Source organism: Vipera ursinii, assembly GCF_947247035.1.
Source record: "Vipera ursinii genome assembly, chromosome: 7".
Lineage (NCBI taxonomy): Eukaryota > Metazoa > Chordata > Lepidosauria > Squamata > Viperidae > Vipera > Vipera ursinii.
Window position 1 is genome coordinate 25,335,446 of NC_139521.1, and position 27,753 is coordinate 25,363,198.

The 27,753-nt window shown below is 40.8% G+C and overlaps 1 protein-coding gene across 1 annotated transcript in view; it reads right to left on the reverse strand.

Annotated features, from left to right (window-relative positions):
• SH3RF1 (SH3 domain containing ring finger 1) overlaps positions 1-27,753 on the reverse strand; it is a 172,824-nt gene that overhangs the window by 26,452 nt on the left and 118,619 nt on the right. Inside the window, exons 7-10 of the mRNA XM_083367282.1 lie at positions 25,999-26,156; positions 22,754-22,924; positions 22,369-22,628; positions 20,608-20,963 (exon numbers count right to left, since the gene is read on the reverse strand). Of these exons, the coding sequence (XP_083223408.1) occupies positions 20,608-20,963; positions 22,369-22,628; positions 22,754-22,924; positions 25,999-26,156 (945 nt within the window). The remainder of the gene's footprint in view (positions 1-20,607; positions 20,964-22,368; positions 22,629-22,753; positions 22,925-25,998; positions 26,157-27,753) is intronic.

Consider the following 27,753-nt stretch of genomic DNA (forward strand, 5'->3'; position numbering starts at 1 on the left):
GCAGCTGCCGTGAGCGCGGCGCTGAGGGGCAGCGGCAGGACGGCCCAGCGCCTGCAGGACGGCCAGCAGCCCCACGCGCAGCAGCAGCCGCCGGCTCAGCAACAGGTCCAAGTGCAGGAGCCGCACCGCCAGGCTGCCCAGGAAAAGCAGCCACACCGAGAGGCTGCACGCCCAGTCCAGCTCCATGAGGGGCAGGGCAGGAAGCCGGCCGGGAAGAGGGACTGGGAGCCCGGGCCGAGCGCACCTTGGCCGACGGTGAGGGAAGTGGCACATGAAAAAGAGGCTGCGGGCGGAGCTGCCCCGCCCTGCGCCGAATGGGAGAAGTTCAAGGCCTGGGGGGGGAAGCAGGAGGGGCGCCGGCCGTGGCGGGGTGGCGGCTGCCCTCCGGCGCTGCCTGCCGCCCAGGAAACGCTGCACCTTGGGGGCCGGCAGAAGCGCGGGAGAAGCAGGAGGGCCGGCGGAGCCAGTCGGGCCTTCGCCTCCTCTGCGACGGACAGGGAGGGCAGGGCATGTAAGTATTTTCCAGCGTATAAGACAAAAAACCTTGAAAAACTTTTTAAAAGTAGGGGGTTGTCTTATATGCCAGATCGTCTTATACGCCGGAAAATACGGTATAAAGAACGGTTGCTGGAATTGGGTATGTCTAGTTTAATGAAAAGAAGGCTAGGTGTGACATGATAGCAATGTTCCAATATCTCAGGGGCTGCCACAAAGAAGAGGGAGTCAACCTATTTTCCAAAGCACCTGAAGGCAGGACAAGAAGCAACGGATGGAAACTAATCAAGGAGAGAAGCAACCTAGAACTAAGGAGAAACTTCCTGATAGTTAGAACAATTAACCAGTGGAACAACCTGCCTCTAGAAGCGGTGAATGCTCCAACACTGGAAGTTTTTAAGAAGAGACTGGACAGCCATTTGTCTGAAATGGTATAGGGTTTCCTGCCTAAGTGGGGAGTTGGCTAGAAGACCTCCAAGATCCTTCCAACTCTATTATTATAAATGTTAATGGAAAAAATAAAATCCATAATATAGATTAAAAATGAAACAAAAGCCACCAAGGTATGGTAGCTTAAATTAGGGTAATATATAGCAACATCAGAATTGACACTATATATTTACATCACACTTTTAATCAAATTTAAGCAAGAATGGTTCATATATATACAACATATCACATAGCATGGCAAATTCTTGGCTGACAGGACCAAGAATTTATCCCTTGGCTTCTAAGGGGACCTAAATTTGCTTACACATGGCCCTGTGACCTTTCATTTGGACTACTGCAATTTGCTCTGCATGGGGCTGCCCTTGAAGAAAATTTGGAAGCTTCAACTGGTGCAGAATGTGTCTGCATGGGTAATAAAAAGTGTTGGATATTCGACACATGTAACATCACTGTTTCATGAGCTGCATTGGTTGCCAGTATGTTCTGGGTGCAATTCAAGTTGTTGGCTCTCACCTTTAAATCCCTATTATCATGGCCCTGTCAGAGCCCAAGTCTAAGAAGGAGGAGGAGGACATGGATCAGGGGTGGTGCAGGGGGCTGGTGCAGTCTCTATGGCTCAGGAGGAATGACCTGAGAATGAGGACCAGGCAGTCCCAGGTCCATTAGGCGTCGGAAAAGTAGGCAGAGAGGAAGAGAGGGCTTGGGCTGATAAAGGAAGGGGAGAGGAGACAGAAAGGGCAGGCAGCAGAAAGCTCTGGAGCTCCGAAGACGAGCAAATGCCTCCCCCACCTGATCCCCAAGTACAAAGAATGGAAAAAAGGCAGAGTCAGCACAGGGTGATCCGACTACTTGGGCACTCTGCCCCTCCTCACAAGTTTTACCTGGAGAATAACATTTAAGGAGACACCGTGAGGAGGGGCTTTTGCCAGGAACAAGTGTGTCTTCGGATTACACTCTCTCAGCTGTGACTCAGACTGCTTTGCTTCAAAGATTGCTTTTGCCTTGTTTTGAGGACTGTTCTAGGCTTACTGTAGCCCTGAAGATCCTCCCTTCAGACCTGCCTTGTCTTGGACCCTGTCTTGTTTTGTCTTTTTGGTTTGAACTGTGACCTTGTTTGTGAACTGTGTTTGTCTTTTGTTTCACTGTGCGCCTTTGAAAAACTCTCTTTGTCTTGGACTTTTTCCTTGTTCTGAGAACTGCCCTTGCTTTCGGTCTGGACTTTTGTTTTGTGAACTTGCTGAGTACTTTATGGCCTGTTGTTTGGGGAACTGAGGGTGAAGCCTGACTGCTCAGTGGAGAGTTATTTGTTTAACCCTTTCCAAGAGCAATAAAGCTTTGGAGGCCTGCCTGGTCTTGCCTGTCTGGGTCATACAGTTGCAAGAAAAAGTATGTGAACCCTTTGGGATTACGTGGAGTTTTGCATGAATTGGCCATAAAATGCACTCTAAACATCATGTAAGTCACAACAATAGAAAAACACAGTCTGCTTAAAATAATACTACACAAACATTAGCTGTTGTCATGTTTTAATTGAACATAAGATGGAAACATTCACAGTGCAGGGTGGAAAAAGTATGTGAACCTTTGGACTTAATAACTGGTTGACCCTCCTTTGGCAGCAATAACCTCAACCAAACGTTTCCTGTAGTTGCAGATCAGACCTGCACAACGATCTAGAGCAATTTTGGACCATTCCTCTTCACAAAACTGTTTCAGTGTAGCAATATTCTTGGGATGTCTGGTGTGAATTGCTCTCTTAAGGTCATGCCACAGCATTTCAATTGGGTTGAGGTCAGGACTCTGACTGGGCCACTCCAGAAGGCGTATTCTGTTCTGTTGAAGCCATTGTTTTGTTGAATTACTTGTATGCTTTGTGTCATTGTCCTGTTGCATCACCCATCCTCTGCGGAGCTTCAGTTGGCGGACAGATGGTCATACGTTTTCCTGCAAAATGTCCTGATAAACTCTGGAATTCATTTTCCCATCAATGACAACAATCCGTCCAGGCCCTGAGGCAGCAAAGCAGCCCCAAACCATGATGATCCCTCCACCATGTTTTACAGTGGGGATGAGGTTTTGATGTTGGTGTGCTGTGCCTTTTTTCTCCACACATAGTGTTGTGTATTTTTCCCAAACAACTCAATTTTGGTTTCATAAGTCCACAGTATATTTTGCCAGTAGTGCTGTGGAACATCCAGGTGCTCTTTTGCAAACTTCAAACGTGCTGCAAAAAATTTTTTGTACAGCAATGGCTTCCTCCGTGGTTTCCTCCCATGTACTCCATTCTTGTTTAGTGTTTTCCTTATTGTAGATGTGTCAACAAAAATGTTAGCATGTGCCAGAGATTTCTGTAGGTCTTTAGCTGACACTCTAGGATTCTTCTTTACCTCATTAAGCATTATGCGCTGTGCTCTTGCAGTCATTTTTACAGGATGACCATGCCTAGGGAGAGTAGCAACAGTGCTAAACTTTCTCCATTTGTAGACAGTCTGTCTTACTGTGGACACATGAACATCAAGGCTTTTGGAGATACTTTTGTAACCCTTTCCAGCTTCATGCAAGTCAACAATTCATGATCGTAGGTCTTCTGAGAGCTCTTTTCTGCGAGGCATGGTTCACATCAGACAGTGCTTCTTGAGACCAGTAAACCCAAAACAGGTGTCTGTTTTTAAAGGGCAGGACAGCTGTCAGCAACACATCCAATATCATCACACTGATTGGAGTCAAGGTTGGCTCACTCCTGGCTCCAATTAGCTGTTGGAGAAGTCATTAGGCTACGGCAGGGGTCGGCAACCTAAAAAAGGAAAAGAGCCACTGGGAACCGGTTCCATCACAAATTAAAAAAGTGGGAGCCGCGTGCGTGTGTCCATGCACACGCATGCGCAAAAAAAGTTTTGCGCATGCACAAAACGGTTTTTTGCGCATGCGCGGACTCACGCGGTTGCCATTTTTTAAAAAAGTGAGATGGAACCGGTTCCCGGTTGCCCGACGGCGACGGCCCGTCTGCAAAGCTGCCGCTTTCAGCAGCTTTGCAGACGGGCCGCGGCAGCTTCCTCAAAGAGCAGCACCCCTGCCCATTCTGAGAGGTGCGCACGCACCTCTCCGAACGACCGGAGGTGCGCGCGCACCTCCCCAAACCTTTGGAGAGGTGCGCGCGTACCTCCACGCGAACGGGCAGAGGTTCCGCTCTTTGAGGAAGCTGTAGCGGCCCATCTCCGAAGCTGCCGCTTTCGGCAGCTTCGCAGATGGGCCGCTACACCTTCCTCAAAGAGCAGCGCCCCTGCCCGTTCGCGCGGAGGTACGCGCGCACCTCTGGTCGTTCGGAGAGGTGCGCGCGCACCTCTCAGAATGGGCAGGGGCGCTGCTCTTTGAGGAAGCTGTAGCGGCCTGTCTCCGAAGCTGCCACTTTCGGCAGCTTCGCAGACGGGCCGCTACAGCTTCCTCAAAGAGCAGCGCCCCTGCCCGTTCATGCGGAGGTATGCGCGCACCTCTCCAAAGGTTTGGGGAGGTGCGCGCGCACTTCCGGTCATTCGGAGAGGTGCGCGCGCACCTCTCAGAATGGGCAGAGGTGCCGCTCTTTGAGGAAGCTGTAGCGGCCCGTCTCCGAAGCTGCAGCTTTCGGCAGCTTCGCAGATGGGCCGCTACAGCTTCCTCAAAGAGCGGCATCTCTGCCCGTTCGCGCGGAAGTACGCGCGCACCTCTCCAAAGTTTTGGGGAGGTGCGCGCGCACCTCCGGTCGTTCGGAGAGGTGCGCGCGCTGTTAGGCATATGGTGTTAGCCTACAATGTTGAGTTGAAAATATATTAACCATAATGTTATGGCTTTAAGATGTTAATTGGCCAATGGGTGTGTAAGTGTTCTCATGGCCATAAGAGGAAGCTAGGAACGTAGCTTCTCTCTCTCTCTGAATTCACTGATCTCTACTGTTACTGTTTTTGCTTTGCTGTTGGTTTACTACTGTTGTAAACCTAAACTGTGTATTGACCTCTGGACCGGTAAGAAGACTTTGTATTGTGGATTGCTACTTGGACTGTTGCTATTGTTTATGACCTGGACTGTTTATTTTTGACTGTGCATTTTTGTTCTTACACCACCTCAAAAGTAAACTACTTTTTGTTTTAACAACTCAGTGTATTCTTACTGTGTGACTTTTACTACTCTCTGTACCATTCCTTGTCTGTGCAACTCTTTGGTAGCACAAGGAGCCTCTGCACATCAAATTCCTTAACACTGGTTATGGGCCCAGGCCTGTACTGAGAGTTAGTGCACACAGTATTCCTAGCTGAGTTTATGTTAGCTATTTTTGGTGTAAAATGGCACAGGAACTGTTGTCAGGCATCTCCTGGATAACCCGGTTGGATGGGACAAACTATGTTTCCTGGTCCACGAAATGCTGCTTGCTTTTGCGCAAGGAAGGACTATGGGCTGTTGTAAATAACCCACCAGATACTACTGCTTGGGATCCAGATGATGAAGAGGATGCAAAGAAGTTAGACAACTTTAAACGTAGCAATGAGAAAGCTCTTTGCATTATTGGACTAACACTGAATGACCAGCAGCTTGTCCATATTCGTGGTGAGGAGTCTGCTGCTAGGTGTTGGGATGTTTTGCGAAGGCTTTATGTTCGTGACAGTGTGGGTGCACATATACACCTTACACGTAAGCTGTTTAGGGCTCGTCTGCAGAAGGATGGAGATATGCTGACGCATTTAAATTACATGAAGGCAATTTTTCAAGAGCTTCATGAAAAGGAGCTGATTTTTTCAGAGTTGCATCAGGTCTACATTATTTTGTCATCTTTGGATGAGAGTTATGATGGGTATGTTTCTTCTTTGGAAGTCCTGGCCAGAGAGGAACTGACATTGACTAACATTACTGGGAGACTGCTGGAAGAGTCCAGAAGAAGGCGTGACAGAGACCAGCTGAGAGAGACACAGCCACAAGAGGAGCAGCAATTTACCACTGCTTACAACGTCAAGAAATGTTATTCTTGTGGAGCTAGAGGGCATATAGCCAAATTCTGTAGAAAGGGTAGAAAACAGAATGTGAATAGCAGTGGGAAGGCTAAGAAGGGCATTGGTTTGGCTATTTCTGGTGAACCAACATCCAGAAATAATGAATTGTGGGTTGTTGATAGTGGGGCTTCACAATGCATTACTAAAGTGAAAGAGAGGTTTGTTAATATGAAAAACAGCAACCAATATGTTTCACTAGCCAACGGTTGGAGGATGAAAGCCTCTGGTGAAGGTAATTCCTATTGTCCATGCATTGATGAACAGTTACCTATGTTGTATATACCTAAACTAAGATTCAACCTGTTATCTGTAAGGGAATTGGTTAAAGTTGGGTTTGTGGTAACATTCAGAGGGGAGCAATGCACTATTGAGAGGAATGGAACCTGTGTAACTGCTAATTTGAAAAATGGTTTATTCGTTCTCACAAGTAACCAGGTTAGTACAGTTAAAGCTAACTCAATATGTGAGAACAAGAAGCCACATGATGAATGTATACATTTATTGCATAGGCGGTTAGGGCATGTAAACTTTAACTCACTACGTAAAACAGTTGAATTAGTAGACGGAATTAAACTGAAACCATGTAGTAAGTATTTGAATTGCAATGCCTGTAATCAGGAAAAGAGTAAGGCAACCCCTGCAAACAGGGTAAACAGCTTCAAAACAACTGTACCTTTGGAAGTTGTGTTTACTGATTTAATTGGACCCATGAAACCAAGTTTAGGAGGGTCATGTTATATTTTAAGTATATTGGACCACTACTCTCGTTATGGTTTTTGTTATCTGCTTAAGTCAAAGGCAGACACTTTCCAACAATTTGCAAACTGGCTGAAGTTCGTGGAGAGAAAAACAAAGAGAAAGGTTCAGTGTATAATTACTGATAATGGTACTGAATTTACAAATAAGCGTTTTGTTGATATGCTAGAATCTGCTGGCATTGAGCATAAACGTTCAGCCCCTTATAGGCCTCAACATAATGCATTTGTTGAGAGACGTGGGCAAACGTTACAAGCCATGATGAGAACTATGTTAAGAGATTCTGGCTTAACAGATAGACTGTGGGGGGAGGCAGCAAAATGTGCAAACCATGTTCTGAATTTAGTTGTTAATACTTCTACTGGTAAAATACCATATACAATATGGCATGGTAGAAGACCAAACCTTGATTACCTGCACACGTTTGGCACTCCAGCTTGGGTCCACATTCCTGCACAACTCAGGAGTAAAGGTCAACATAGGGCTAGGCAATTATACTTCGTAGGTTATGAAGCTAACCACAGATCCTATCGTTTCTGGGAACGAGGCACAACTAATGTATATAACAGTGCGTGTGCAAAATTCCTTGAGCACGTTGGTTGGGATAGGTTAGAGCAAGAAACTGTTAATACTGATCCTCTAGTGTTTGAGGACTCCTCTGATAATGTAACTAGTAATGATAATATATCTCCTGTAAATATAAAAGATGAAAAAGAGATAGGGGAGATAATAAATGAATCAGAGGAAGGAGAGGAGTCAGGAATTCAAAGCCCTGTAATTCCTTGGCGTTCAACGCGTATCAGACGTCCACCTGATCGCTATGAAGCAAGTATAATATGTCAAGTTAGTGTAGAGCCTTCTAACTATGATGAGATCAGGATGTATCCTGAAAAGGAACAGGCATCATGGAAAGCTGCAATGAACAGGGAGTTGAAGTCTTTGCAGGATCTTAACGTTTATGTGAAAGCAAAACTGCAACCTGGTGAGCAAGTGATAGGTTGTAAATGGATATATAAAATAAAGAAGGGTGTAGATGGAACTATAACCCATAAGGCACGTTTGGTTGCACAAGGTTTTGCCCAAACTACTGAGGATTATGACGAGGTGTTTGCACCCAGTCTAAGGGCAACTACTTTAAGAGCAGCTTTAGTATGGGCACCTAAAAACCAATATATGGTTAATGAAACTGCATATCTACATGCTCCATTGCAACATACTATTTATTTAAGAATACCACCAGGATTGACCAATGATAGAGACCATGATTGTTGGGAATTAAAGAAAAGCCTCTATGGATTGAAACAATCAGGCTATGAGTGGAACAAATGTATAGTTAATGAGTTGATTGCAATAGGTTTTGTAGCCAGTAATGCTGATCCTTGTTTGTTTAGAAGAGAACACAACGGAGCATTATCTTTTCTTTTATTATTCACAGATGATATTGCAATAATAACAAAAACTGAGTTAGAAGCACAAACTATCATTTCAAGATTGGAAAATAAATTCACAATTAGAAATCTTGGGAAAATAAGCCACTATTTGGGGTTAGATATTGTGAAAACAAATAGGGGTTTTAAGATGTCACAAGCCAGTAAGATATCTCAGTTATTAAAGAGATACAATATGGAAATGTGTAAACCATCAAAAACTCCAATGGCTATGGATTTTAAGGACACTAATGTTGAGAGACCTGTATTTGATAAGACTATGTACCAATCTTTGATAGGAAGTCTTATGTATCTGAGTAATTGGACTAGACCTGATATTTCTTACTGTATAAACCAATTAGCTAGGTACAACAATAATCCTACTGTTAGACACTGGCAATCAGCTAAACGAGTATTAAGGTATTTGAAGCAAACTATTTACTACTCGTTATATCTAGAGCCAAATCGTGAGTTAATCCTCACAGCATATGCAGATGCGAGTTTTGCCTCTGATACAAACACTCGTAAATCAGGGTTGGCTATAATGTTGGGTGATTCTTTGATTGGATGGAAGTCCATTAGACAAAAGCACATAAGCTTATCTACAATGGAGGCTGAATTTTCATGTCTATCAGTGTTATGTACAGAACTGCTAGTGTACAAACAATTATTGTTAGATATGGGTTTAAATGTAAATGATCCATTTATTGTGTATGAGGACAATCAAGCTGCGATAAAGATGGCTAATAATGCTGCAGTAAGAACAAGATCTAAACATACTGATCTTCGTTATTTAAATGTCAGACAATGTGTCAAAGAGAAATTAATACAGCTAGAGTATTGTTCAACTGATGTAAATATTGCAGACCATTTTACGAAGGTACAAAGTGCTGTGAAACACAATGCTAATTGTGAAAGAATGTGCATAAGATTGTAAGAGTTATATATTATTCTACCCAAAGGGGAGAATGTTAGGCATATGGTGTTAGCCTACAATGTTGGGTTGAAAATATATTAACTATAATGTTATGGCTTTAAGATGTTAATTGGCCAATGGGTGTGTAAGTGTTCTCATGGCCATAAGAGGAAGCTAGGAACGTAGCTTCTCTCTCTCTCTGAATTCACTGATCTCTACTGTTACTGTTTTTGCTTTGCTGTTGGTTTACTACTGTTGTAAACCTAAACTGTGTATTGACCTCTGGACCGGTAAGAAGACTTTGTATTGTGGATTGCTACTTGGACTGTTGCTATTGTTTATGACCTGGACTGTTTATTTTTGACTGTGCATTTTTGTTCTTACACCACCTCAAAAGTAAACTACTTTTTGTTTTAACAACTCAGTGTATTCTTACTGTGTGACTTTTACTACTCTCAGTACCATTCCTTGTCTGTGCAACTCTTTGGTAGCACAAGGAGCCTCTGCACATCAAATTCCTTAACACGCGCACCTCTCAGAATGGGCAGGGGCGCTGCTCTTTGAGGAAGCTGCCGCGGCCCGTCTGCAAAGCTGCCGAAAGCGGCAGCTTCAGAGACGGGCCGTGACAGCTTCCTCAAAGAGCGGCACCTCTGCCCGTTCGCGCGGAGGTACGCGCGCACCTCTCCAAAGGTTTGGGGAGGTGCGTGCGCACCTCCGCCCATTCGGGGAGGTGCGCGCGCACCTCTCCAAATGGGCGGTGCCACTCTCCATTTGGAGAGGTGCGTGCGCACCACTGCCCGTTCAAAGAGGTGCGCGCGCACCGGGCGGCTGGGAGCCGCAGCAGATGGCTCAAAGAGCCACATGCGGCTCCGGAGCCGCGGGTTGCCGACCCGTGGGCTAGGGGTTCACATACTTTTTTCACCCTGCACTGTGAATGTTTCCATCTTATGTTCAATTAAAACATGACAACAACTAATGTTTGTGTATTATTATTTTAAGCAGACTGTGTTTTTCTATTGTTGTGACTTACATGACGTTTAGAGCGCATTTTATGGCCAATTCATGCAAAACTCCATGTAATCCCAAAGGGTTCACATACTTTTTCTTCCAACTGTAATATCTATATGGCTTGGGGCAGGGTTACCTAAGAGACCGTTTTCTTCTAGTTGTTTCTACCCGTCCAGTTCAGGAAGGTAGGTTGGTCATGCTGTGGATCCTGTCAGTCAAGAATGTTGGTTGGCAGGAGCCGGGAGACATGCATTCTCTGCTATAGCCACTGCCTCTGGAACATTCTCCCTTCAGCTATCAGGATGACCCAACCCTGTTGGCCTTTTGCAAAGCCATGAAGACTTCTCTAAGTGTGTAAAAGGCCCATTTCTCTGGGAATTCCAGGAGAATCAGCAGTTCAGAGCCTTCAAACAGACACTTTCTTAATCAATTCCACTGTAAATGGCTTTTTGGATATGAAGTACCTTCAGATGACAAGTTTTATTACATGGGGAAATATTCCTTCAATCCTCAATGAAAGAAGTTACCTGTAAGTTTAAGACTTAAAGAAAAACTTTGCTATTTGGAAATAACAGCATTTAGAACATTAAGCTACTGAGAGGTGTGCTTGACTGGAAATATGATTATGAAATAATTTTTGTAAGTACTTAATATAAATATAAGAATACTTCCTGCGATTAAAAATTCTATTAAAATATACAAAGATGTTGAATTTAAGTGAAAGAAATATTTCCCTCGGAAAATGTTGTAGATGAGGGGAAAAAAACATAAGAGGAAACCTTGAAAGCTGGCTACTAGACACAACGAGAAAGAACAAAAAATTATAATTAAAGAAGAGCCCCTAATAGAGAATGGAGAAAAGTATTTTAACTCTAGTAGAATTCAAGGATATTTGGCAACAAATGTACTCAGAACTTTCTTTCTAGATTACTATAAAATTGGTTCACAAAAGGAGGATACAACTAGGAATCAGGCTGCTTGGGATATGGATTTAAAATTGACAAGATACAAGAATATTTATAAAGATGTTATACAGGATATCCAACTGAAACCAGTTGAAGTTTTAATGGCTAAAAGGGGCACACAAATAATAAATCAGAAGAATTACTTGGATGGGTGTTTTCTGGACAACTTTCTTATTTTTGATTTACAAACAAGATGTGTTATATCAATGAAGAAATTCCTGAGAAAGGATAAAGGAAGAATGAAAAGAAATCTGACTTTGGGACACTATTTAAAAGAAATAAACATCAAGAAATTTAAAAGTGAAAAGAACTTTTATAAAGTTGGTTTATTCAACCAAGATTAAAATGTATATGATTTTTTTTCTAACAGCTTTTATTTGATTTTTCTTGATCAAGACTGTAGGGAAATTATTGCAGGCTGCAGAAGCGCAGCTGAAACAATTGTTTTTCAGTCTCCTGAAACAAGCCATGATAAACCACCTGTTCAGCACAAGGTGAATCAGTTAATTGTTGGCTATTAAGATGCAGCTGACATAACCAAGCCTGGGGACTACCATGGAGGTTCAGAGCCAATGGGAAAGTAGGATTTTTTTGTTATACACGAGCTCAATCCAATGAGTGTGATTTCCTTGTGAATAAAAGGGAGCTTTGGACATTGCTCTGGGCTCTCATCCCGAGGCAGGAAAGACTCTGTCTTTTTTTCCATGAGAGACCACCACATGTGGTGACCCCAACGTGATTCTTTGAGACCCTCAGACTTATGCCTGGCATAGGCATAGTGCACTTCATCGGATCTTGCAGGACGGGACCGAATATTCAGTAAGTATGGGGAATGATTTTTCAGCGTCACAAACACTCCATGCGAAGGAGTTACACCAGATCTTAAATAATACGTTTCCTGCTTTTTCTCAAGTAGGTTTAGAAGACATAAAAAACTTACTCAGGGTTATTTCAGCTCAATGTCCCTGGTATCCTGAACAAGGTACTTTAGAAGTTCAGGATTGGAAAAGGATAGGGAAAATTTTGCATGAGGAACCAAGAGCCTCAATTAATCATTTACTTCTTTGGGAGAAAATTTTGGAAGCTTTAATAGCACATTCTAATCCTTTGTTCCTTTCACCAGAACTTTCTGCCCCACTACCTCATGTGTTAACTCCAATGCCTCATTTAGTAACCCCAAAGGCTGAGGAGGAAATTAAGTTAATATCCAAGTCATATACATCATTACCTGAAATTAACAATTTGGAGGGTTCCAAAAAAGTTGATGAAGCAAGTACAAAAAGTTTAAAGTGTCAAGGGGCAGTTGGGGTAGTTAGAGCAGGATTTGATGAAGCCCAAGGGAAAGGGTTATTGTCACCGGAGGAATTAGTAGAAGGTTTGGAGGCTTTTCCTGTAACAGTGGATATAGATGGTCAAGGAAATAGGCAATATCGTTGGCAGCCATTGCCTTTTTCTATTTTGAGAGAAATTAGGAAAAGTATAACTGAGACAGGATTGCATTCCTCCTTTGTGCAAGGAACCATAGAAGGGATATCTACAGGATATAATATGGTTCCACAAGATTCGAAGGATTTGTGGAGAATGCTTTTAACACCAGCACAGTATGTAGTCTGACAGGGGCCAACTGAGCCTTATCCAGAATTCATTGATAAATTGAAAGAGGCTATTGAGAAACAAATTGATAATGCAGAAGCAGTTCAAGAACTTTTGTTGAAATTGGCTTATGAAGCTGCAAACGCAGACTGTAAAAAAGCTCTAACTAATATAGTGAGTCAACCAACTTATGGAATAGCAGATATGTTAAGAGCATGTTCCTCTGTGGGAACAGGGGTGTGGAATATGAGTGCTTTAGCTAACGCTTTGCAAAAAGGAAAATTTGGTCAACAAACGGGTAATTGTTTCAACTGTGGGAAACCTGGTCATTTTAAGGTACAATGTCGAGCTCCAGGAGGAAGGAATAGTGTTGGAAGCAGACAGGGAAATAATAAATCTGGAGTTTGCCCGAAACAGCCTTGTCCTAGATGCAAGAAGGGATTTCATTGGGCAAAACAATGTAGAAATGTTAAGACTTTGGGAAACTGGGATGCAGGCTAGCAGCTAGCCCAGGAAGTAAAGCTGCTTGTTGCCAAAATGAACAAAGTTATAAGGGCAACACTATTTGTGAAAAATTGTCTGTTCAGAACGTTCCCACAGCCACCAAGGGTAGTGCAGATATAGATTTGATTAATCAGCAAGATATTAATTTGGATTTTCCTGACGTTGTGACTTGTATGCCAACTCAACTTTGGGGACCATTGCCTAAAGGAACAGTAGGTTTAGTCCTTCCTCGTTCCTCAGCAGCGAAAAAAGGGTTTCACATAATTCCTGGAGTAATTGATTCGGACTATTTAGGACAAATTATGATTCAAATAATGGTGAAAGTTCCTCAATTAGCAAGTAAAGGGGACTCCGTGGCTCAATTAATACTACTTTCTTATGTAACACCTGGGGGAAATTCTGAGCGGATTCGAGGAACTGGAGGGTTTGGCTCTACAGATACTGTGGATCCTCAAATCTTAGCTATTATAAAAAAATTTACAAAAGGAGAAACCTAGGCAAATTTGTTTTATTAATGGGAGGCCTTTTTCTGGAATTTTGGATTCTGGAGCTGATGTGTCAGTCATAGCTTCATCTGACTGGCCCCCGGAGTGGCCAGCCATTTCTGCACCGTCTGTGTGGGGTGTGGGTGGCTCTCAAGCTGTTCGCCAAAGTCAGCGTTGGTTGCAAGTGACAACGGAAAGAGGAAACAGAACAGCCAAATTAAGACCAGTGATTTTGCCAATTCATGTAAATTTGTGGGGAAGAGATTTGTTAGAACAGTTTGATGCAGTTATAAAATTACAAGATTAAAATTAACATCACAAAAACAGCTTTATCACTAGAATGGGACAAAACACAAACAGTATGGGTTGAACAATGGCCTCTTCCAAGGGAAAAATTGGAAGCTCTTCATCACGTAGTAGCAGAGCAATTATCAGCAGGTCATATTGAACCCACAACAAGTCCATTTAACACTCCTATCTTCGTTATAAAAAAGAAATCAGGCAAATGGAGATTGATTCATGATTTAAGAGCGGTGAATGCTTTTATTCAACCAATTGGACCGGTTCAATGTGGAATGCCTAACCCTAATTTGATTCCTTATGACTATCAAATTAGAATAATTGATCTTAAAGACTGCTTCTATACTATTCCTTTGTGTAAAGTAGATAGGAAGTTATTTGCATTTACAGTACCAGTGTTGAATGCAGAGAAACCCACCAGTAGATATCAATGGTAAGTACTACCCCTTAATAGTCCTACCATGTGTCATTTATATGTAAATCAAGCTTTGGAAGGATTTAGAAATGCATTTCCTAAGGCTATTGTTTATCATTACATTTTAGTAGCTTCTCCTATTATAACTACTTCAATGGTTAATAAATTAAGTCAATGTTTATTGAGATATGGGTTAGAAGTAGCCCCAGAAAAAAATCAAACTTCTCCACCATTTATAGAATGGATTCATTTGAGCAATTCTCAGCCAAAAACGATCAGTTCAATTAACACTTTATATGCTCAATTTATTGTTAGAGGAAGACATCGCAGTATGCAAATGTTAGGCTTAGATTTGCTGGTAATAGTAGTTCCTCATTCTTTGAAAGACTGGGAAAATAGTCTATCTTTTTCATCTGAATTACAATTAGCACTGGCAGATTTTGTGGGTAAGTACTGATATCGCATTCCAATTGACCCAAGAATATCTTTGTTACAACAAGAGCATTTTTCTCTTCGTTCCTTAATTTCAGTGTGGCCTCTTTCTGATGCTCATACAGTATTTACTGATGGAGGTAAACAGTGGGTTGCTGTAGCCTGGCAGGAAAAAGGCCAATGGAAAACAAAGATAACCCCTCCTCAGAAGTCTGCGCAAAGGGCAGAGTTAGCCGCAGTAATTTTGTCTTTGCAATTATTTAAAGATCAAGCATTTAATTTAATTACTGATAGTTTATATGTTGCTAATGTTATTCAGAATCTTTCTCATGCTTATGTTTCTCCCAGTGTGGAGGACAATTTATTGTCTCTTTTTCTTACACTGCAGCAGTTATTAGCTAGCCGAAGATATTATTTACATGTGTCTCATATTAGAAGTCATCAACCATTTCCTGGATGGCTCTCAGAAGGCAATGTAGTGGCAGATGCGGCTACAGCAGGAGTTGCTTTGGTGGCCACAATTACACCATGGGAGAGTCATTCTTATTTTCATCAAAATGCAAAAGGCTTGTGTAAGCAATTTGGAATCTCTATGTCAGAAGCCACAGCCATCATCAAGCAGTGTACATCCTGTGGTCAAAATGTTTTTGGTCCTTCTATGGGTGTCAATCCCAGAGGATTGAAAGCAAATGAAATTTGGCAAATGGATGTTACTCAATATCCTCCTTTTGCTCCTTGGAAATATTTACATGTTTCTATTGATACGTGTTCTGGGTATATTTTTGTTTCTCCTCAAAGAGGAGAAAAAGTGAAACATGTGATCAATCATTGTATTAGAAGTTTTTCAATAATGGGAAAACCTGTACAAATTAAAGCGGACAATGGACCTGCATATTGCAGTGCGGCTTTTGCAGAATTTTGTGATAAATGGGATATTTTGCATAAATTTGGTATTCCTTACAATTCTCAGGGTAAAGCAATAGTAGAAAGAGCAAATAGGACATTAAAGGAGGCTCTTGACAAACATAAAAACAAAAAAGGAGGAAATGTGACTAATTTACCAGTGTTGCAGGAATGGTTATCTTTAACTTTATTTACTTTAAATCATTTCAATATTTCAAAATTAGATTCAGTTTTGGACTCCACTGCTGTGGACCGACATTTTGGTCAACAGTTAGAGGTGCAAAAGGCTAAAGTTTGGTATAGAACTCCACCTGATCCCATTTGGCATGGTCCTGTGCCTTTGTTAACATGGGGGCGAGGATATGCTGCTGTGCTTGCTCCAACAGGTCCAGTCTGGATTCCAGCCAGGTGTGTAAGACCATATCATGAACCCATGGCATCAAGGGTTATACGATCCTATTCCGGATTTCCGAAAGAATCAAAGGATAACAATCAAAATGCCAAAGGAAATTCCACCTCAGAATGAACAAACTGTATCGCATAAGGAGAAAACTCTTGGAAATGATGTGGAGAAGGAAATTAAAATTGAAATGTTTGTTAATTTTATATGTATAATATTTGGGATTTGTTTGGGTATATTGTGTAATGAAGTCAATGTTTATTCAGTTCAATTGGAAAAAAAAAAGAACCGGAGCAAGGAGCCTGAAGAAATAATGTATATGTGTTGCACCTTCAATCTACATAATGAATGAGTTGCCATTTGGTCGTTTAAGAAACAGAAGAAACATGAACTTTGATCAAAGTCCAATTAGCTAAAGGATTGGAATGCAAATGGCAAGAGGACTTATACCACCATCAGAAGTTGCCATGAATTATAGAGATTTGCATATGTTTGAATCATTGGATTGTAGCTATGTTTAATCAAACTATCAAGACTTTAAATTGTTAGAACAAAAAGTTTCAGACATTAGAGATGTTGTATTGTGGAATCACATGGCTTTAGATATTATTTTAGCCGCAAAAAGAGGGGTGTGTGCTTTAATTCATAGTCACTGTTGTCTTTATATTTCTGATTTTCATGTTAATATTGCTTATACAATTGATGTTATGGAAAAGATGGTTAAAGAAAAATTCTTTAGTTTATACTGGCTCTGCAGTGACAAATCCATGGGATTGGTTATGGTCTTGGCTACCTGATTTTGGATGGGTGCGACAAATTGTCCCCATCATAATTGGAGTTATATGTTTGCTGATTGGTTTGTGCTGTTGTATACAATGCTTACCAAACTTATGGTTTATGACCACCCTAGAAAGAGGTGTTATACGCCTACAAACTGTTGAAGTAACTTTAAGATCTGTATAGCAGTTAAACAAAAAAGGAGATGTAGGGAAATTATTGCAGGCTGCAGAAGCGCAGCTGAAACAATTGTTTTTCAGTCTCCTGAAACAAGCCATGATAAACCACCTGTTCAGCACAAGGTGAATCAGTTAATTGTTGGCTATTAAGATGCAGCTGACATAACCAAGCCTGGGGACTACCATGGAGGTTCAGAGCCAATGGGAAAGTAGGATTTTTTTGTTATACACGAGCTCAATCCAATGAGTGTGATTTCCTTGTGAATAAAAGGGAGCTTTGGACATTGCTCTGGGCTCTCATCCCGAGGCAGGAAAGTGTCTTTTTTTCCATGAGAGACCACCACAAAGACTGAATGATGAGGTCTTAAAGGTTTGTTTATAGAAAAGATGTGAATATATACATATTTGTACTTTTAGGAAAAGTGATGTACAGTTTTAAGATTGAAGGAAAGCATTAAATTTGCAAAGGAGTTTCTAAGAAAGATGAAGAGAACATGATAAGAAATTAATTTGTGGTACCTTATTTGATTGGATTAAATTCCAATGTTATTGTTTCTGGTAGCTTTTCATGGAATCTTTTCTGATTGAATGATGAAGCTTTAAAAATTTAAGACATGACAAGTTTATTATTTTTTGTATTTTTAGACAAAATGTTACCGTATAAAGTAAATGACAAGAATATGAACTTGATTCACTTGTTTAAGATTAAAATACATATAGTTATTTATGATAGCTTTTAGTTGCTTTTTTCTGATTAAGATTGAATGATGAGTTTATTATTTGCTATTATGGGGAGGTTGAGCTCCAACACATGTTTATTGGACCCGTGCCCTTCCTGGCTGGTTTATGCGGCTCGGGAGGGGACACGAGGCTGGTTCCAGGTGGTTATATCTGCCTCTTTGAGTGAGGGCAGTTTCCCCGCCGTCTTGAAGGAGGCGGTGGTGAGACCTCTCCTCAAGAAGCCTGCCTTGGACCCAGCTGTGTTAAATAACTTTCGTCCAGTCTCCAACCTTCGCTTTCTTGCGAAGGTTGTTGAGAGTGTGGTGGCGCATCAGCTCCCTCTGGTCCTGGATGAAACGGATTATCTAGACCCATACCAATCGGGTTTCAGGCCCGGGTACAGCACGGAGATGGCATTGGTCGCTCTGGTGAATGATCTCTGGAGGGCCCAGGACAGGGGATATTCCTCTGTCCTAGTCCTATTAGACCTCTCAGCGGCGTTCGATACCATCGACCATAGTATCCTGCTGCGGCGTCTCAGGGGATTGGGAGTGGGAGGCACAGTTTTTCAGTACTTCTCCTCCTATCTCCTGGGACGTTCGCGGTCAGTGTTGGCAGGGGGGCAGAGGTCGACCTCGAGGCCTCTCACTTGTGGAGTTCCTCAGGGGTTGGTCCTCTCGCCTCTCCTGTTCAACATCTACATGAAACCGCTGGGTGAGATCATCCGTGGTTTTGGAGTTGGGTATCATCAGTACACTGATGATACCCAGCTTTTTATTTCGACCCCAAACCACCCCAGTGATGCGCTCGACGTGATGTCCCGTTGCCTGGAAGCGGTTCGGGTGTGGATGGGGAGGAACAGACTTCAACTCAACCCCGACAAGACTGAGTGGCTGCACATACCGGCATCTCAGGATATTCAGAATATTCCATCTCTTTCTATGGGGGGTGAGCTATTACCCCCTGTAGATAGGGCTCGCAACTTGGGAGTCCTCCTAGATTCATGGCTTACTTTGGAAGATCACATAGTGGCTGTGACTAGGGGGGCCTTCGCCCAGGTTCGCCTGGTGCGCCAGTTGCGGCCCTATCTAGACCGGGATGCCCTGCGTACGGTCACTCATGCACTCGTGACCTCTCGTTTAGACTACTGCAACGCTCTCTACATGGGGCTGCCCTTGAGGACCACTCGGAGGCTCCAACTGGTACAGAATGCAGCCACGAGAGTTGTGTTGGGAGTCTCCCGATACTCCCATGTTACACCTCTGCTCCGTGAGCTGCATTGGCTCCCAGTTGTCTTCCGAGTGAGATTCAAGGTACTGAAAATGGTTTTCAAGGCCCTACATGGCATGGGTCCGGAGTACCTCAGGGATCACCTGCTGCCGGCATCAACTTCCCTCCACCCAGTGCGTTCCCACAGAGAGGGCCTCCTCAGGGTGCCACCGGTCAGAGAATGTCGTCTGGTGGCCCCCAGGGGGAGGTCCTTCTCTGTGGGCACCCCGGATTTATGGAATCGGTTGCCGGTTGAGCTCTGGATGGCGCCCGACCTTCACTCCTTCCGACGTGATCTGAAGACTCACTTGTTCGAACAAGCCGGCCTGGCCTGATGGGTTGGGATTTTATTGTTGTTTTTAATATATCTATTTATTGTTTTAGCTTGGGCATTGTGTTTAATTCTTTTTTAACTTTTGTATCTTTGTATTTTTATATGTTTGCCCTGTTCACCGCCCTGAGTCCTTCGGGAGAAGGGCAGTATACAAATAAAATTATTATTATTATTATTATTATTATTATTATTATTATTATTATTATATGTGATATATGATGAAGAAATTTTCTTAGATTGAAATGTTAGAGAAAGTAACAAGTTACTAAAATTGTTTGTACATTTCTTGATGAAGAGAGGTCATTTATTTATACATTTTTCCTTTTACATATTTTTCTCTACATTCTTTTCTTTTTTTGGTATTTTTCTTAGTTTGTATTAGTTTTTCTTTCTATTTTTAAACTTCAGTGAAATTATTAAAAACATTATCTTGGACTTTTCTGATTTTCTCAACAGATTTTATATTTGAGTGTCACTTTATGATTGAAAAAGCATTGCTAATGCATTTATCATACATATAGAAGATCTATAATGTTTAAAACACACAACAAAATTAGTGGCATTTATGTTACAAAAATATTTAATATTCACATTTTATTTTTATGGAACAAAAATGTTCCATATTTATGGAACAAAAATGCTATCTGTTAAGACATATATTGCATACAGAAATGGAGAAAAATATTAAAGCATGCAATATCTTCTTTGTTTACAACTTGTGGTCAACCACAAAACCCTGCAATATATATTCCAATCATGATCAATCTGCAATACTTTGAAAATAAAATGTGAATATTAAAAGAAGCCACTGTGATCTATATGTTTCTCTGATTATTACAAAATTTAACATATTATATTTTATCAAATTTAGAAATCACAACTGATTAGGGAACAGACATCTGATTATTATATAGGTTTAGTAATAATAAATGTTGAATCTGCCACTATGCTATACCAAAAACATGGTTTTAAATGGTAATATTACACCTAATCAAAAATAGTTGAAAATAATAGCAATTACTTTTTCTATCTAAGATTAATAGAGAAGTAATGAACTCTCCTGTGAGAAGATTGAAGGATTCTGCAGAGGACATAAACAGTACCTGCATTGAGCTTGACTCGTAGATGTCCATGGTAAAAATATGGAAAAATTACCATGAGGTAACTTCTCATGGTTTCCTGTTCACACATTAACTAAATTTAGACCTGTTTGAGGTTTCAAGGTCAACACAGAGATCATAAAGAACAAAAATATTATGCCTACCTTTCCATCTCTCTCAGTTTTACTCATAGCAGAAGTACCTCCAGCAGTCAATGTATTCTCTGGGGAAGTTGGAGCTCCTGTATGAACAGTCACAATTTTTCCACTGGAATCTCCATCTACTGGTACAGAAGTGCTAGGAGAGTTTAATGAAGAAGTTGTGCAAGCCAATGGGACATTTGCTTGGTTGATATTTACAGCTGTGATATAAGCAGCAGCATTTGAAAATTGAGGTTGTAGCTGCTGGGAGGTAACAGAATGCTGTGGAATAATTACAGCAGCAGGAATAAGGCATGCTGAATTTTGAGTCTGAATTGGTGTTACAGTGGCTGTCGGTCTTTCTTGGCTATGAATTGCAACTGCAATGACAAGGGGAAATAGTTCAGATAATTAAAAAGAATATATTTTCAGATTGTGACATGTATATCATAGACCACCTAAAAACCTACTACATTATATTAATCATATATTCATATTCCACTCTTCTAAGACAACATACAATATTTGGGGAAAAAACAATGTTACCCTTAAAATATAACCAAGCAAGGTCACCAAGTGAATCTGTACATTATCTCCACAAATACTAGATACAGGTAGTCCTCAACGTACGACACAACTGAGTCCAAAATTCATATTGTTAAGTGAGAAATTTGTTAAGTAGGTTTTGCCCCATTTTGCAACTTTTCTTGCCACATTTGTTAAGTGAATCACTGCAGTTGTTAAATTAGTAATATGGTTGTTACCCGTATTTTCCCGAAAATAAAACTGGGTCTTATATTAATTTTTGCTCCAAAAGACAGATTAGGGCTTATTTACCAGTTAGGTCTTATTTTGGGGGAAATAAGGTACTAAATGCATCTGTCTGGCTGATGATCTGAACTGGGGCTTATTTGGGGGGGGGGGTGAGGCTTATATTATGAGTGTCCTTAAAATCGTGTTAGGGCTTATTTAATAATAATAATAATAATAATAATAATAATAATAATAATAATAATAATAATAATAATAATAATAATAATAATAATAATAAGAAGAAGAAGAAGAAGAAGAAGAAGAAGAAGAAGAAGAAGAAGAAGAAGAAGAAGAAGTAGTTGGAAGGGACCTTGGAGGTCATCTAGTCCAACCCCCTGCTAAGGCAAGAAACCCTATACCATTTCAGACAAATGGCTGTCCAGTCTCTTCTTAAAAACTTCCAGTGTTGGAGCATTCACCACTTCTGGAGGCAGGTTGTTCCACTGATTAATTGTTCAAACTGTCAGGAAGTTTCTCCTTAGTTCTAGGTTGCTTCTCTCCTTGACTAGTTTCCATCCATTGCTTCTTGTCCTGCTTTCAGGTGCTTTGGAGAATAGCTTGGCTCCCTCTTCTTTGTGGCAGCCCCTGAGATATTGGAACACTGCTATCATGTCACCCCTTTTCTAGTTGGATCTTATTTTGGGGGAAACACAGTAAGTGAATCTGATTTCCCCATTGACTTTGCTTGTAAGAAATTCACAAAAAAGGATCATATGGCACTGCAACTGCCATAAATGTGAATCATTTGTCAAACATCTGAATGTAAATCACATGACCTTGGAGATGCTACAACGGTCATAAGTGTGAAAAAATGGTCATAAGTCACTTTTTTTAGTGTGATTGTAACTTCAAATGGACTACCTATACACTATATTTGCTGCCCCCTTCTACCTATATAAATTTTAAGATTTAATAAGCTGCAAGGCATTCTTCATATGCATATTGCCTATGTCAAGAAACAAACTATTTTACCTGTTCTAACTGCATTGCGAGCTTGATTCATCGTCATTTGGCTGGACATATGCATGATGATCTTGGATTGTGGACTCTTCTGTATGTGTGCAGCAGAGAGTACAGCTGTTGGTATTGTATCAGAAGTCACTGTCACACCATTTCCCTGAAGGTTTTGCACTGTTCCTCCAGCAGTGGAAGCACTGACCATGGTCACTACTCGCCCTGTCTGACCAGCAGTAGATACAGGTATTTTTGCTTGGGAGGCACTTGTCATTGGTCTATTAAAAATAATGTAAACATTATGCACCTCTTGTTAAATAGATTATTCAGTCCCATTATATATAAATTTTCAAAACATGTAATTTCTGAAATTTGTTAAAGAATAACTTATTGAACATCATACCTTGTAACTGGTGCCACATAATTTCCAGGGAATACACCAATTTTGCTGGTATGCATGGAAGTTCCTTTAAACCAGCCATCCTGACAACGCTCAAACACCAAAAACATTTCACCTTTTCTCAATTCCAGTTCATCTTCTTTTCTAGGAGTGTATGGATAAATAGCAATATACCTGGAAAAGGAATCATTCTTAATGAACTGCAGGATCAGGAACAGAATGTCAAAATACCTGTTTATGTATTTACCATATTTTTCGGACCATAAGACGCACTTTTCCCCCCAAAAAAGTGTGTGTGGGGAAAACGAGGGTGTGTCTTAGGGTCTGAAGGTGATCCATATGGCCAGCCCCAACCTCTGCAAGTGGAAAGCAAGGGAGATTGCCAGAAGCACGAATTGGCACGTGCTGAGAAACGCCGATCTCGCACTCCTGCAATCTCCTTCACTCGCTTTCAGCTTCCCTTGCTACAAGAGAAAGCAGGCTGAAATGGAGCGAGGGAGATTGCCAGGAATGCGATTTTGCGCTGCTGCAATCTCCCTCGCTCCGTTTCAGCCTGCTTTCTCTTGTAGCAAGGGAAGTTGAAACCGAGCAAGGGAGATTGCAGGAGCGTGAGATCGACTGATTCGCGTTCCTGGCAATATCCCTCGCTCCGTTTCAGCTTGCTTTCTGCAAGAGAAAGCCGGGCCACAGGGCCGCCTCTGCAGGTACTGCTCTAACACGGAGAGGGAAGAACAAAGAGGGAGGGAAGGAAGAAAGGAAGGAAGGAAAGAAAGAAGGGACAATGGGAGAGGGAGGGAGAGAGAGAGAGAGAGAGGGAGAGAGAGAAGGAGAAAGAAATAGGGAGGGAGAAAAATAGAGGGAGAGAGAGAAAGAGGGAGAGGGAGAGAAAGAAAGGGAAAGAGAGAGAAGGAGAAAGAAAGAGGGAGGGAAATGGAGAGAGAGAAAGAGGGAGAAATATAGGGAAAGAGAAAAATAGAGAGGGAGAGAAAGAGGGAGAGAGAGGAAAAAGAAAGGGAGGGAAATGGAGAGAAAAATAGGGAGAGAAAGAAGGAGAGGGAGAGAAAGGGAGAGAGAGAAAGAGGGAGAGAGAGGAGAGAGAAAGATAGGGAGGGGGAGAGAGGGAGAGAAAGAGAAGGAGAGAGAGAAATTAAATTAGTAACATAATTGTTAAGTGAATCTTTGCTTGTCAGAAGGTTGCAAAAGGTGATCACATGACCCTGGAACAATGTGACCATCATAAATATGAATCGATTGCCAAGCATCCAAATGTAAATCACATGACCCTGGGGATGCTGCAACAGTCGTAAGTGTGAAAAATGATAATAAGTCACTTTTTTTCAGTGCCGTCGTAACTTTGAACAGTCACTAAGTGAATCGTAAGTCGAGGACTACCTGTACTTTATCATTTTTTTCCTTTTTTGGGGGGGGTCAAGTTTTTGACACCTTGCTGGGTGACTGGTGGTACTCGGACATTGCCTTGTCCTAAAAGTGGTACAATGGATGAAAAGGTTGAAAAGCCCTGTTTTAGTATACCAGTACTATTTGGTTCAGAAAATGTTTTTTCTTGTTTTCCTGCTCTAAAAACTGGGTGTGTCTTATGGTCAGGTGCGTCTTATGGTCCGAAAAATACAGTATTTTAATTTCAAATGTTGCAATTTGCATATTTTATACAACCATTTTTGCTTCAAAATAAAATGTGTTGATTTATTCAGCATGAAAAGTTGCTCTTCTGCATAGTCAGAGATATTTCAATCACATAAATTACTATAATCAACAAGAAATATCTAAAATATTCTTTGATGTTGAACATGATAACAGCAGCACGGTTATTGGTGGGACAATATTGGAAGAAGGATAGTTTGCCCACTATAGAAGAATGGGTGTTTAAAGTTTCGAATCTTGCAGAAATGTCTAAGATTTCTGCTTATTTGAAAGATCATTCACAGGAAAGATATATTTCAGTTTGGAGGAGATGGATAAATTATATTCAGAACAAATATGGGACTAAAAAGTTCCATTTAGCTTATGAGTAGATTTTAGTGGGATATTGTTATTGGTACTTTGTTTGTAGTTATGTTAAAGGGGAGTTAAAGCACATTATGAATTTGGTTAATTGTATATTATGCATAATTTTTATTTAGAATATGATTATTGTAACTATAATCCTGTATTTAGCTCTGGGAAGTGGGGGGGGGAAAGTGGGCGGGTTTGGGGTGGGAGGGATTTGGGGATATATTGTAAAATTTTGTTTTTGTAAAACTATTTAATAAAAAAAAGAAATATCTAAAATATTCTGTCCAAAACTGCTTATCACCTCCCAAGGCACTTCCCAAGATTTTATTATGTATTTCAAATGTCCAATAACTAGTGACAGTCAGTAACAACTGTTATACCTTTTTGTAATTGCATATCTCAAAACTTGCCTGAGCAGCTACTTCCTGCTGGTTAACTAAGTTGCAAGCAAAAAGAAGTGCTGTCTTTATTTCAGTACCCATCAAACTACTTTTTTGGGTTTTTTAAAGAGAGGCACTTATGTATGAATGGTCTTAAACAAAACTATTTATTAATGCATGGGCAAGAATGCATGTAGAATAATTTGCAAATTTTGGGTTTGGTAACCAAACCAAAATTTATTACATTAAAAAATCCGCACTTCATTGAAATTTTATATAAGTTTACTAAGAATATGCCGAAATGTTTAGTATCATTTCTAATCCTAACAAGTAAACTGCTGTTGCGTATAATACTATATTTCACAATAGTAGATAGATTTCTTTAACTCTTCTCTTTTTACAGAATACAATTTACAAAACTATGGGAAACTGTTGTTGACTGATTAGATAGCAGCACTTAAGTGACCTTGCCTGAACTTAAAAAGCCAATCTTAAACATTTAAAAAGTTGGAGCTGATTAGTGCTTAGAAAGAGGTCACAACAAAATATGTCTAGGAATTGGGGAAAAAATAATGGGAAACCACTCCCATATTTTTATTAAGAAAAGTATACTGAGATATTCATGAAATCACCAATTTAACTTAAAGTGAAGGAAACATAAATGTTATCAGTAATGTCTGAGAATGTAATAAAAATTGCAATATACCAAAAACAAACAAGTGCCTTTTTCCTAATTAAAGGCACCAAATGAGGTCAAACAATTTCAAAATTGTTATAAAAAACTCTTCAACTCATTATTTTGGCATTTTTAATCATCCTTTCCATTAATTGCCAATAAGTTTTAGTTTTACTTACACACTTGGTCTTGTTTGTGGTCTCAAATGTAATATTTGCTCAGTCAATGTAGATGTTGACTTCTGAGCTGACCCCAAAGGCAGGCACATAGAATTAGGGGCAATTATTGTAGCAGATAAAACAGGTGGCGGTGGTGGTGGGAGAGGTGGATTAATACTCTAAAAATAAAATATTTTAAAAGTGAAATTACATTTTAGCATCAATATTCAGATACAATATTCACTGCCATGCACAACATGTATACTCCAGAACTCACCTGCACCCAACAATAACCTTATTTTGCCACATCTTGACAGATCATACTTGGACAAAGAGTTACACTGTTTTACTCCAAGAACAACATGTATGTTACTTTGAGACAAATGAACAAATTCAAAATGCTAGTATGACCCTTAAATATAAAAACTGTCATTGCTCAGATACAGGACTCAGATTATGAAGATGATTCTGAAGAGGCTGCTCCAGTTGAACCTGTCGAATGCCAGCCTCAGGAGATAACAAGCTAAAAATCACATGAAGCTGATCAGGAAAACAATTCCACAAAAGACCAAAAGAATACCTAATTGAGATAGGCTATAACAACATAAACTTGAACTTGTGATTGTGTTGCACTTCCTTCTCTTTCTTATGGTTCTGTGAATTAGGGAGATGTTTGCCTTACATAGACATTTATAATAATAATAATAATAATAATAATAATAATAATAATAATAATAATAATAATAATAATAATAATAATAACAACAACAACAACAACAACAACAACAATAAGTTGGAAGGGACCTTGGAGGTCATCTAGTCCAACCCCCTGCTAAGGCAGGAAACCCTATACTATTTCAGACAAATGGCTGTCCAGTCTCTTCTTAAAAACTTCCAGTGTTGGAGCATTCACCACTTCTGGAGGCAGGTTGTTCCACTGATTAATTGTTCTAACTGTCAGGAAATTTCTCCTTAGTTCTAGGTTGCTTCTCTCCTTGACTAGTTTCCATCCATTGCTTCTTGTCCTGCTTTCAGGTGCTTTGGAGAATAGCTTGGCTCCCTCTTCTTTGTGGCAGCCCCTGAGATATTGGAACACTGCTATCATGTCATCCCTCACCCTTCTCTTCATTAAACTACACATACCCAATTCCAGCAACCGTTCCCTATATGTTTTAGCCTCCAGTCCCCCAATCATCTTTGTTGCTCTTCTCTGTAGTCTTTCTAGAGTCTCGACATCTTTTTTACATTGTGGTGACCAAAACTGGATGCAGTATTCCAGGTGTGGCCTTACCAGCATTGTAAAGTGGCATTAGTACTTCACGTGATCTTGATTCTATCCCTCTGTTAATGCAGCCTAGCACTGTGTTGGCTTTTTTGGCAGCTGCAGCACACTGCTGGCTCATATTTAAGTGATTGTCCACTAGGACTCCGAGATCCCTCTCACAGTTGCTACTACTGAGCAAAGTATCACCTATACTGTACCTGTGCATTTGGTGTTTCTTTCCTAAATGTAGAACCTTACTTTTTTCACCATTGAATTTCATTTTGTTAGATAGAGCCCAGTGTTCGAGTCTGTCCAGATCCTCCTGTATCTTAAGCCTATCTTCTGGAGTATTGGCTATTCCTGCTAGCTTGGTGTCATCTGCAAATTTGATGAGTTCCCCATCTATCCCTTCATCCAAATCGTTGATGAAGATGTTGAAGAGCACTGGGCCCAGAACAGAGCCCTGGGGCACCCCACTACACACTTCCTTCCATGTAGATGCAGTTCCATTG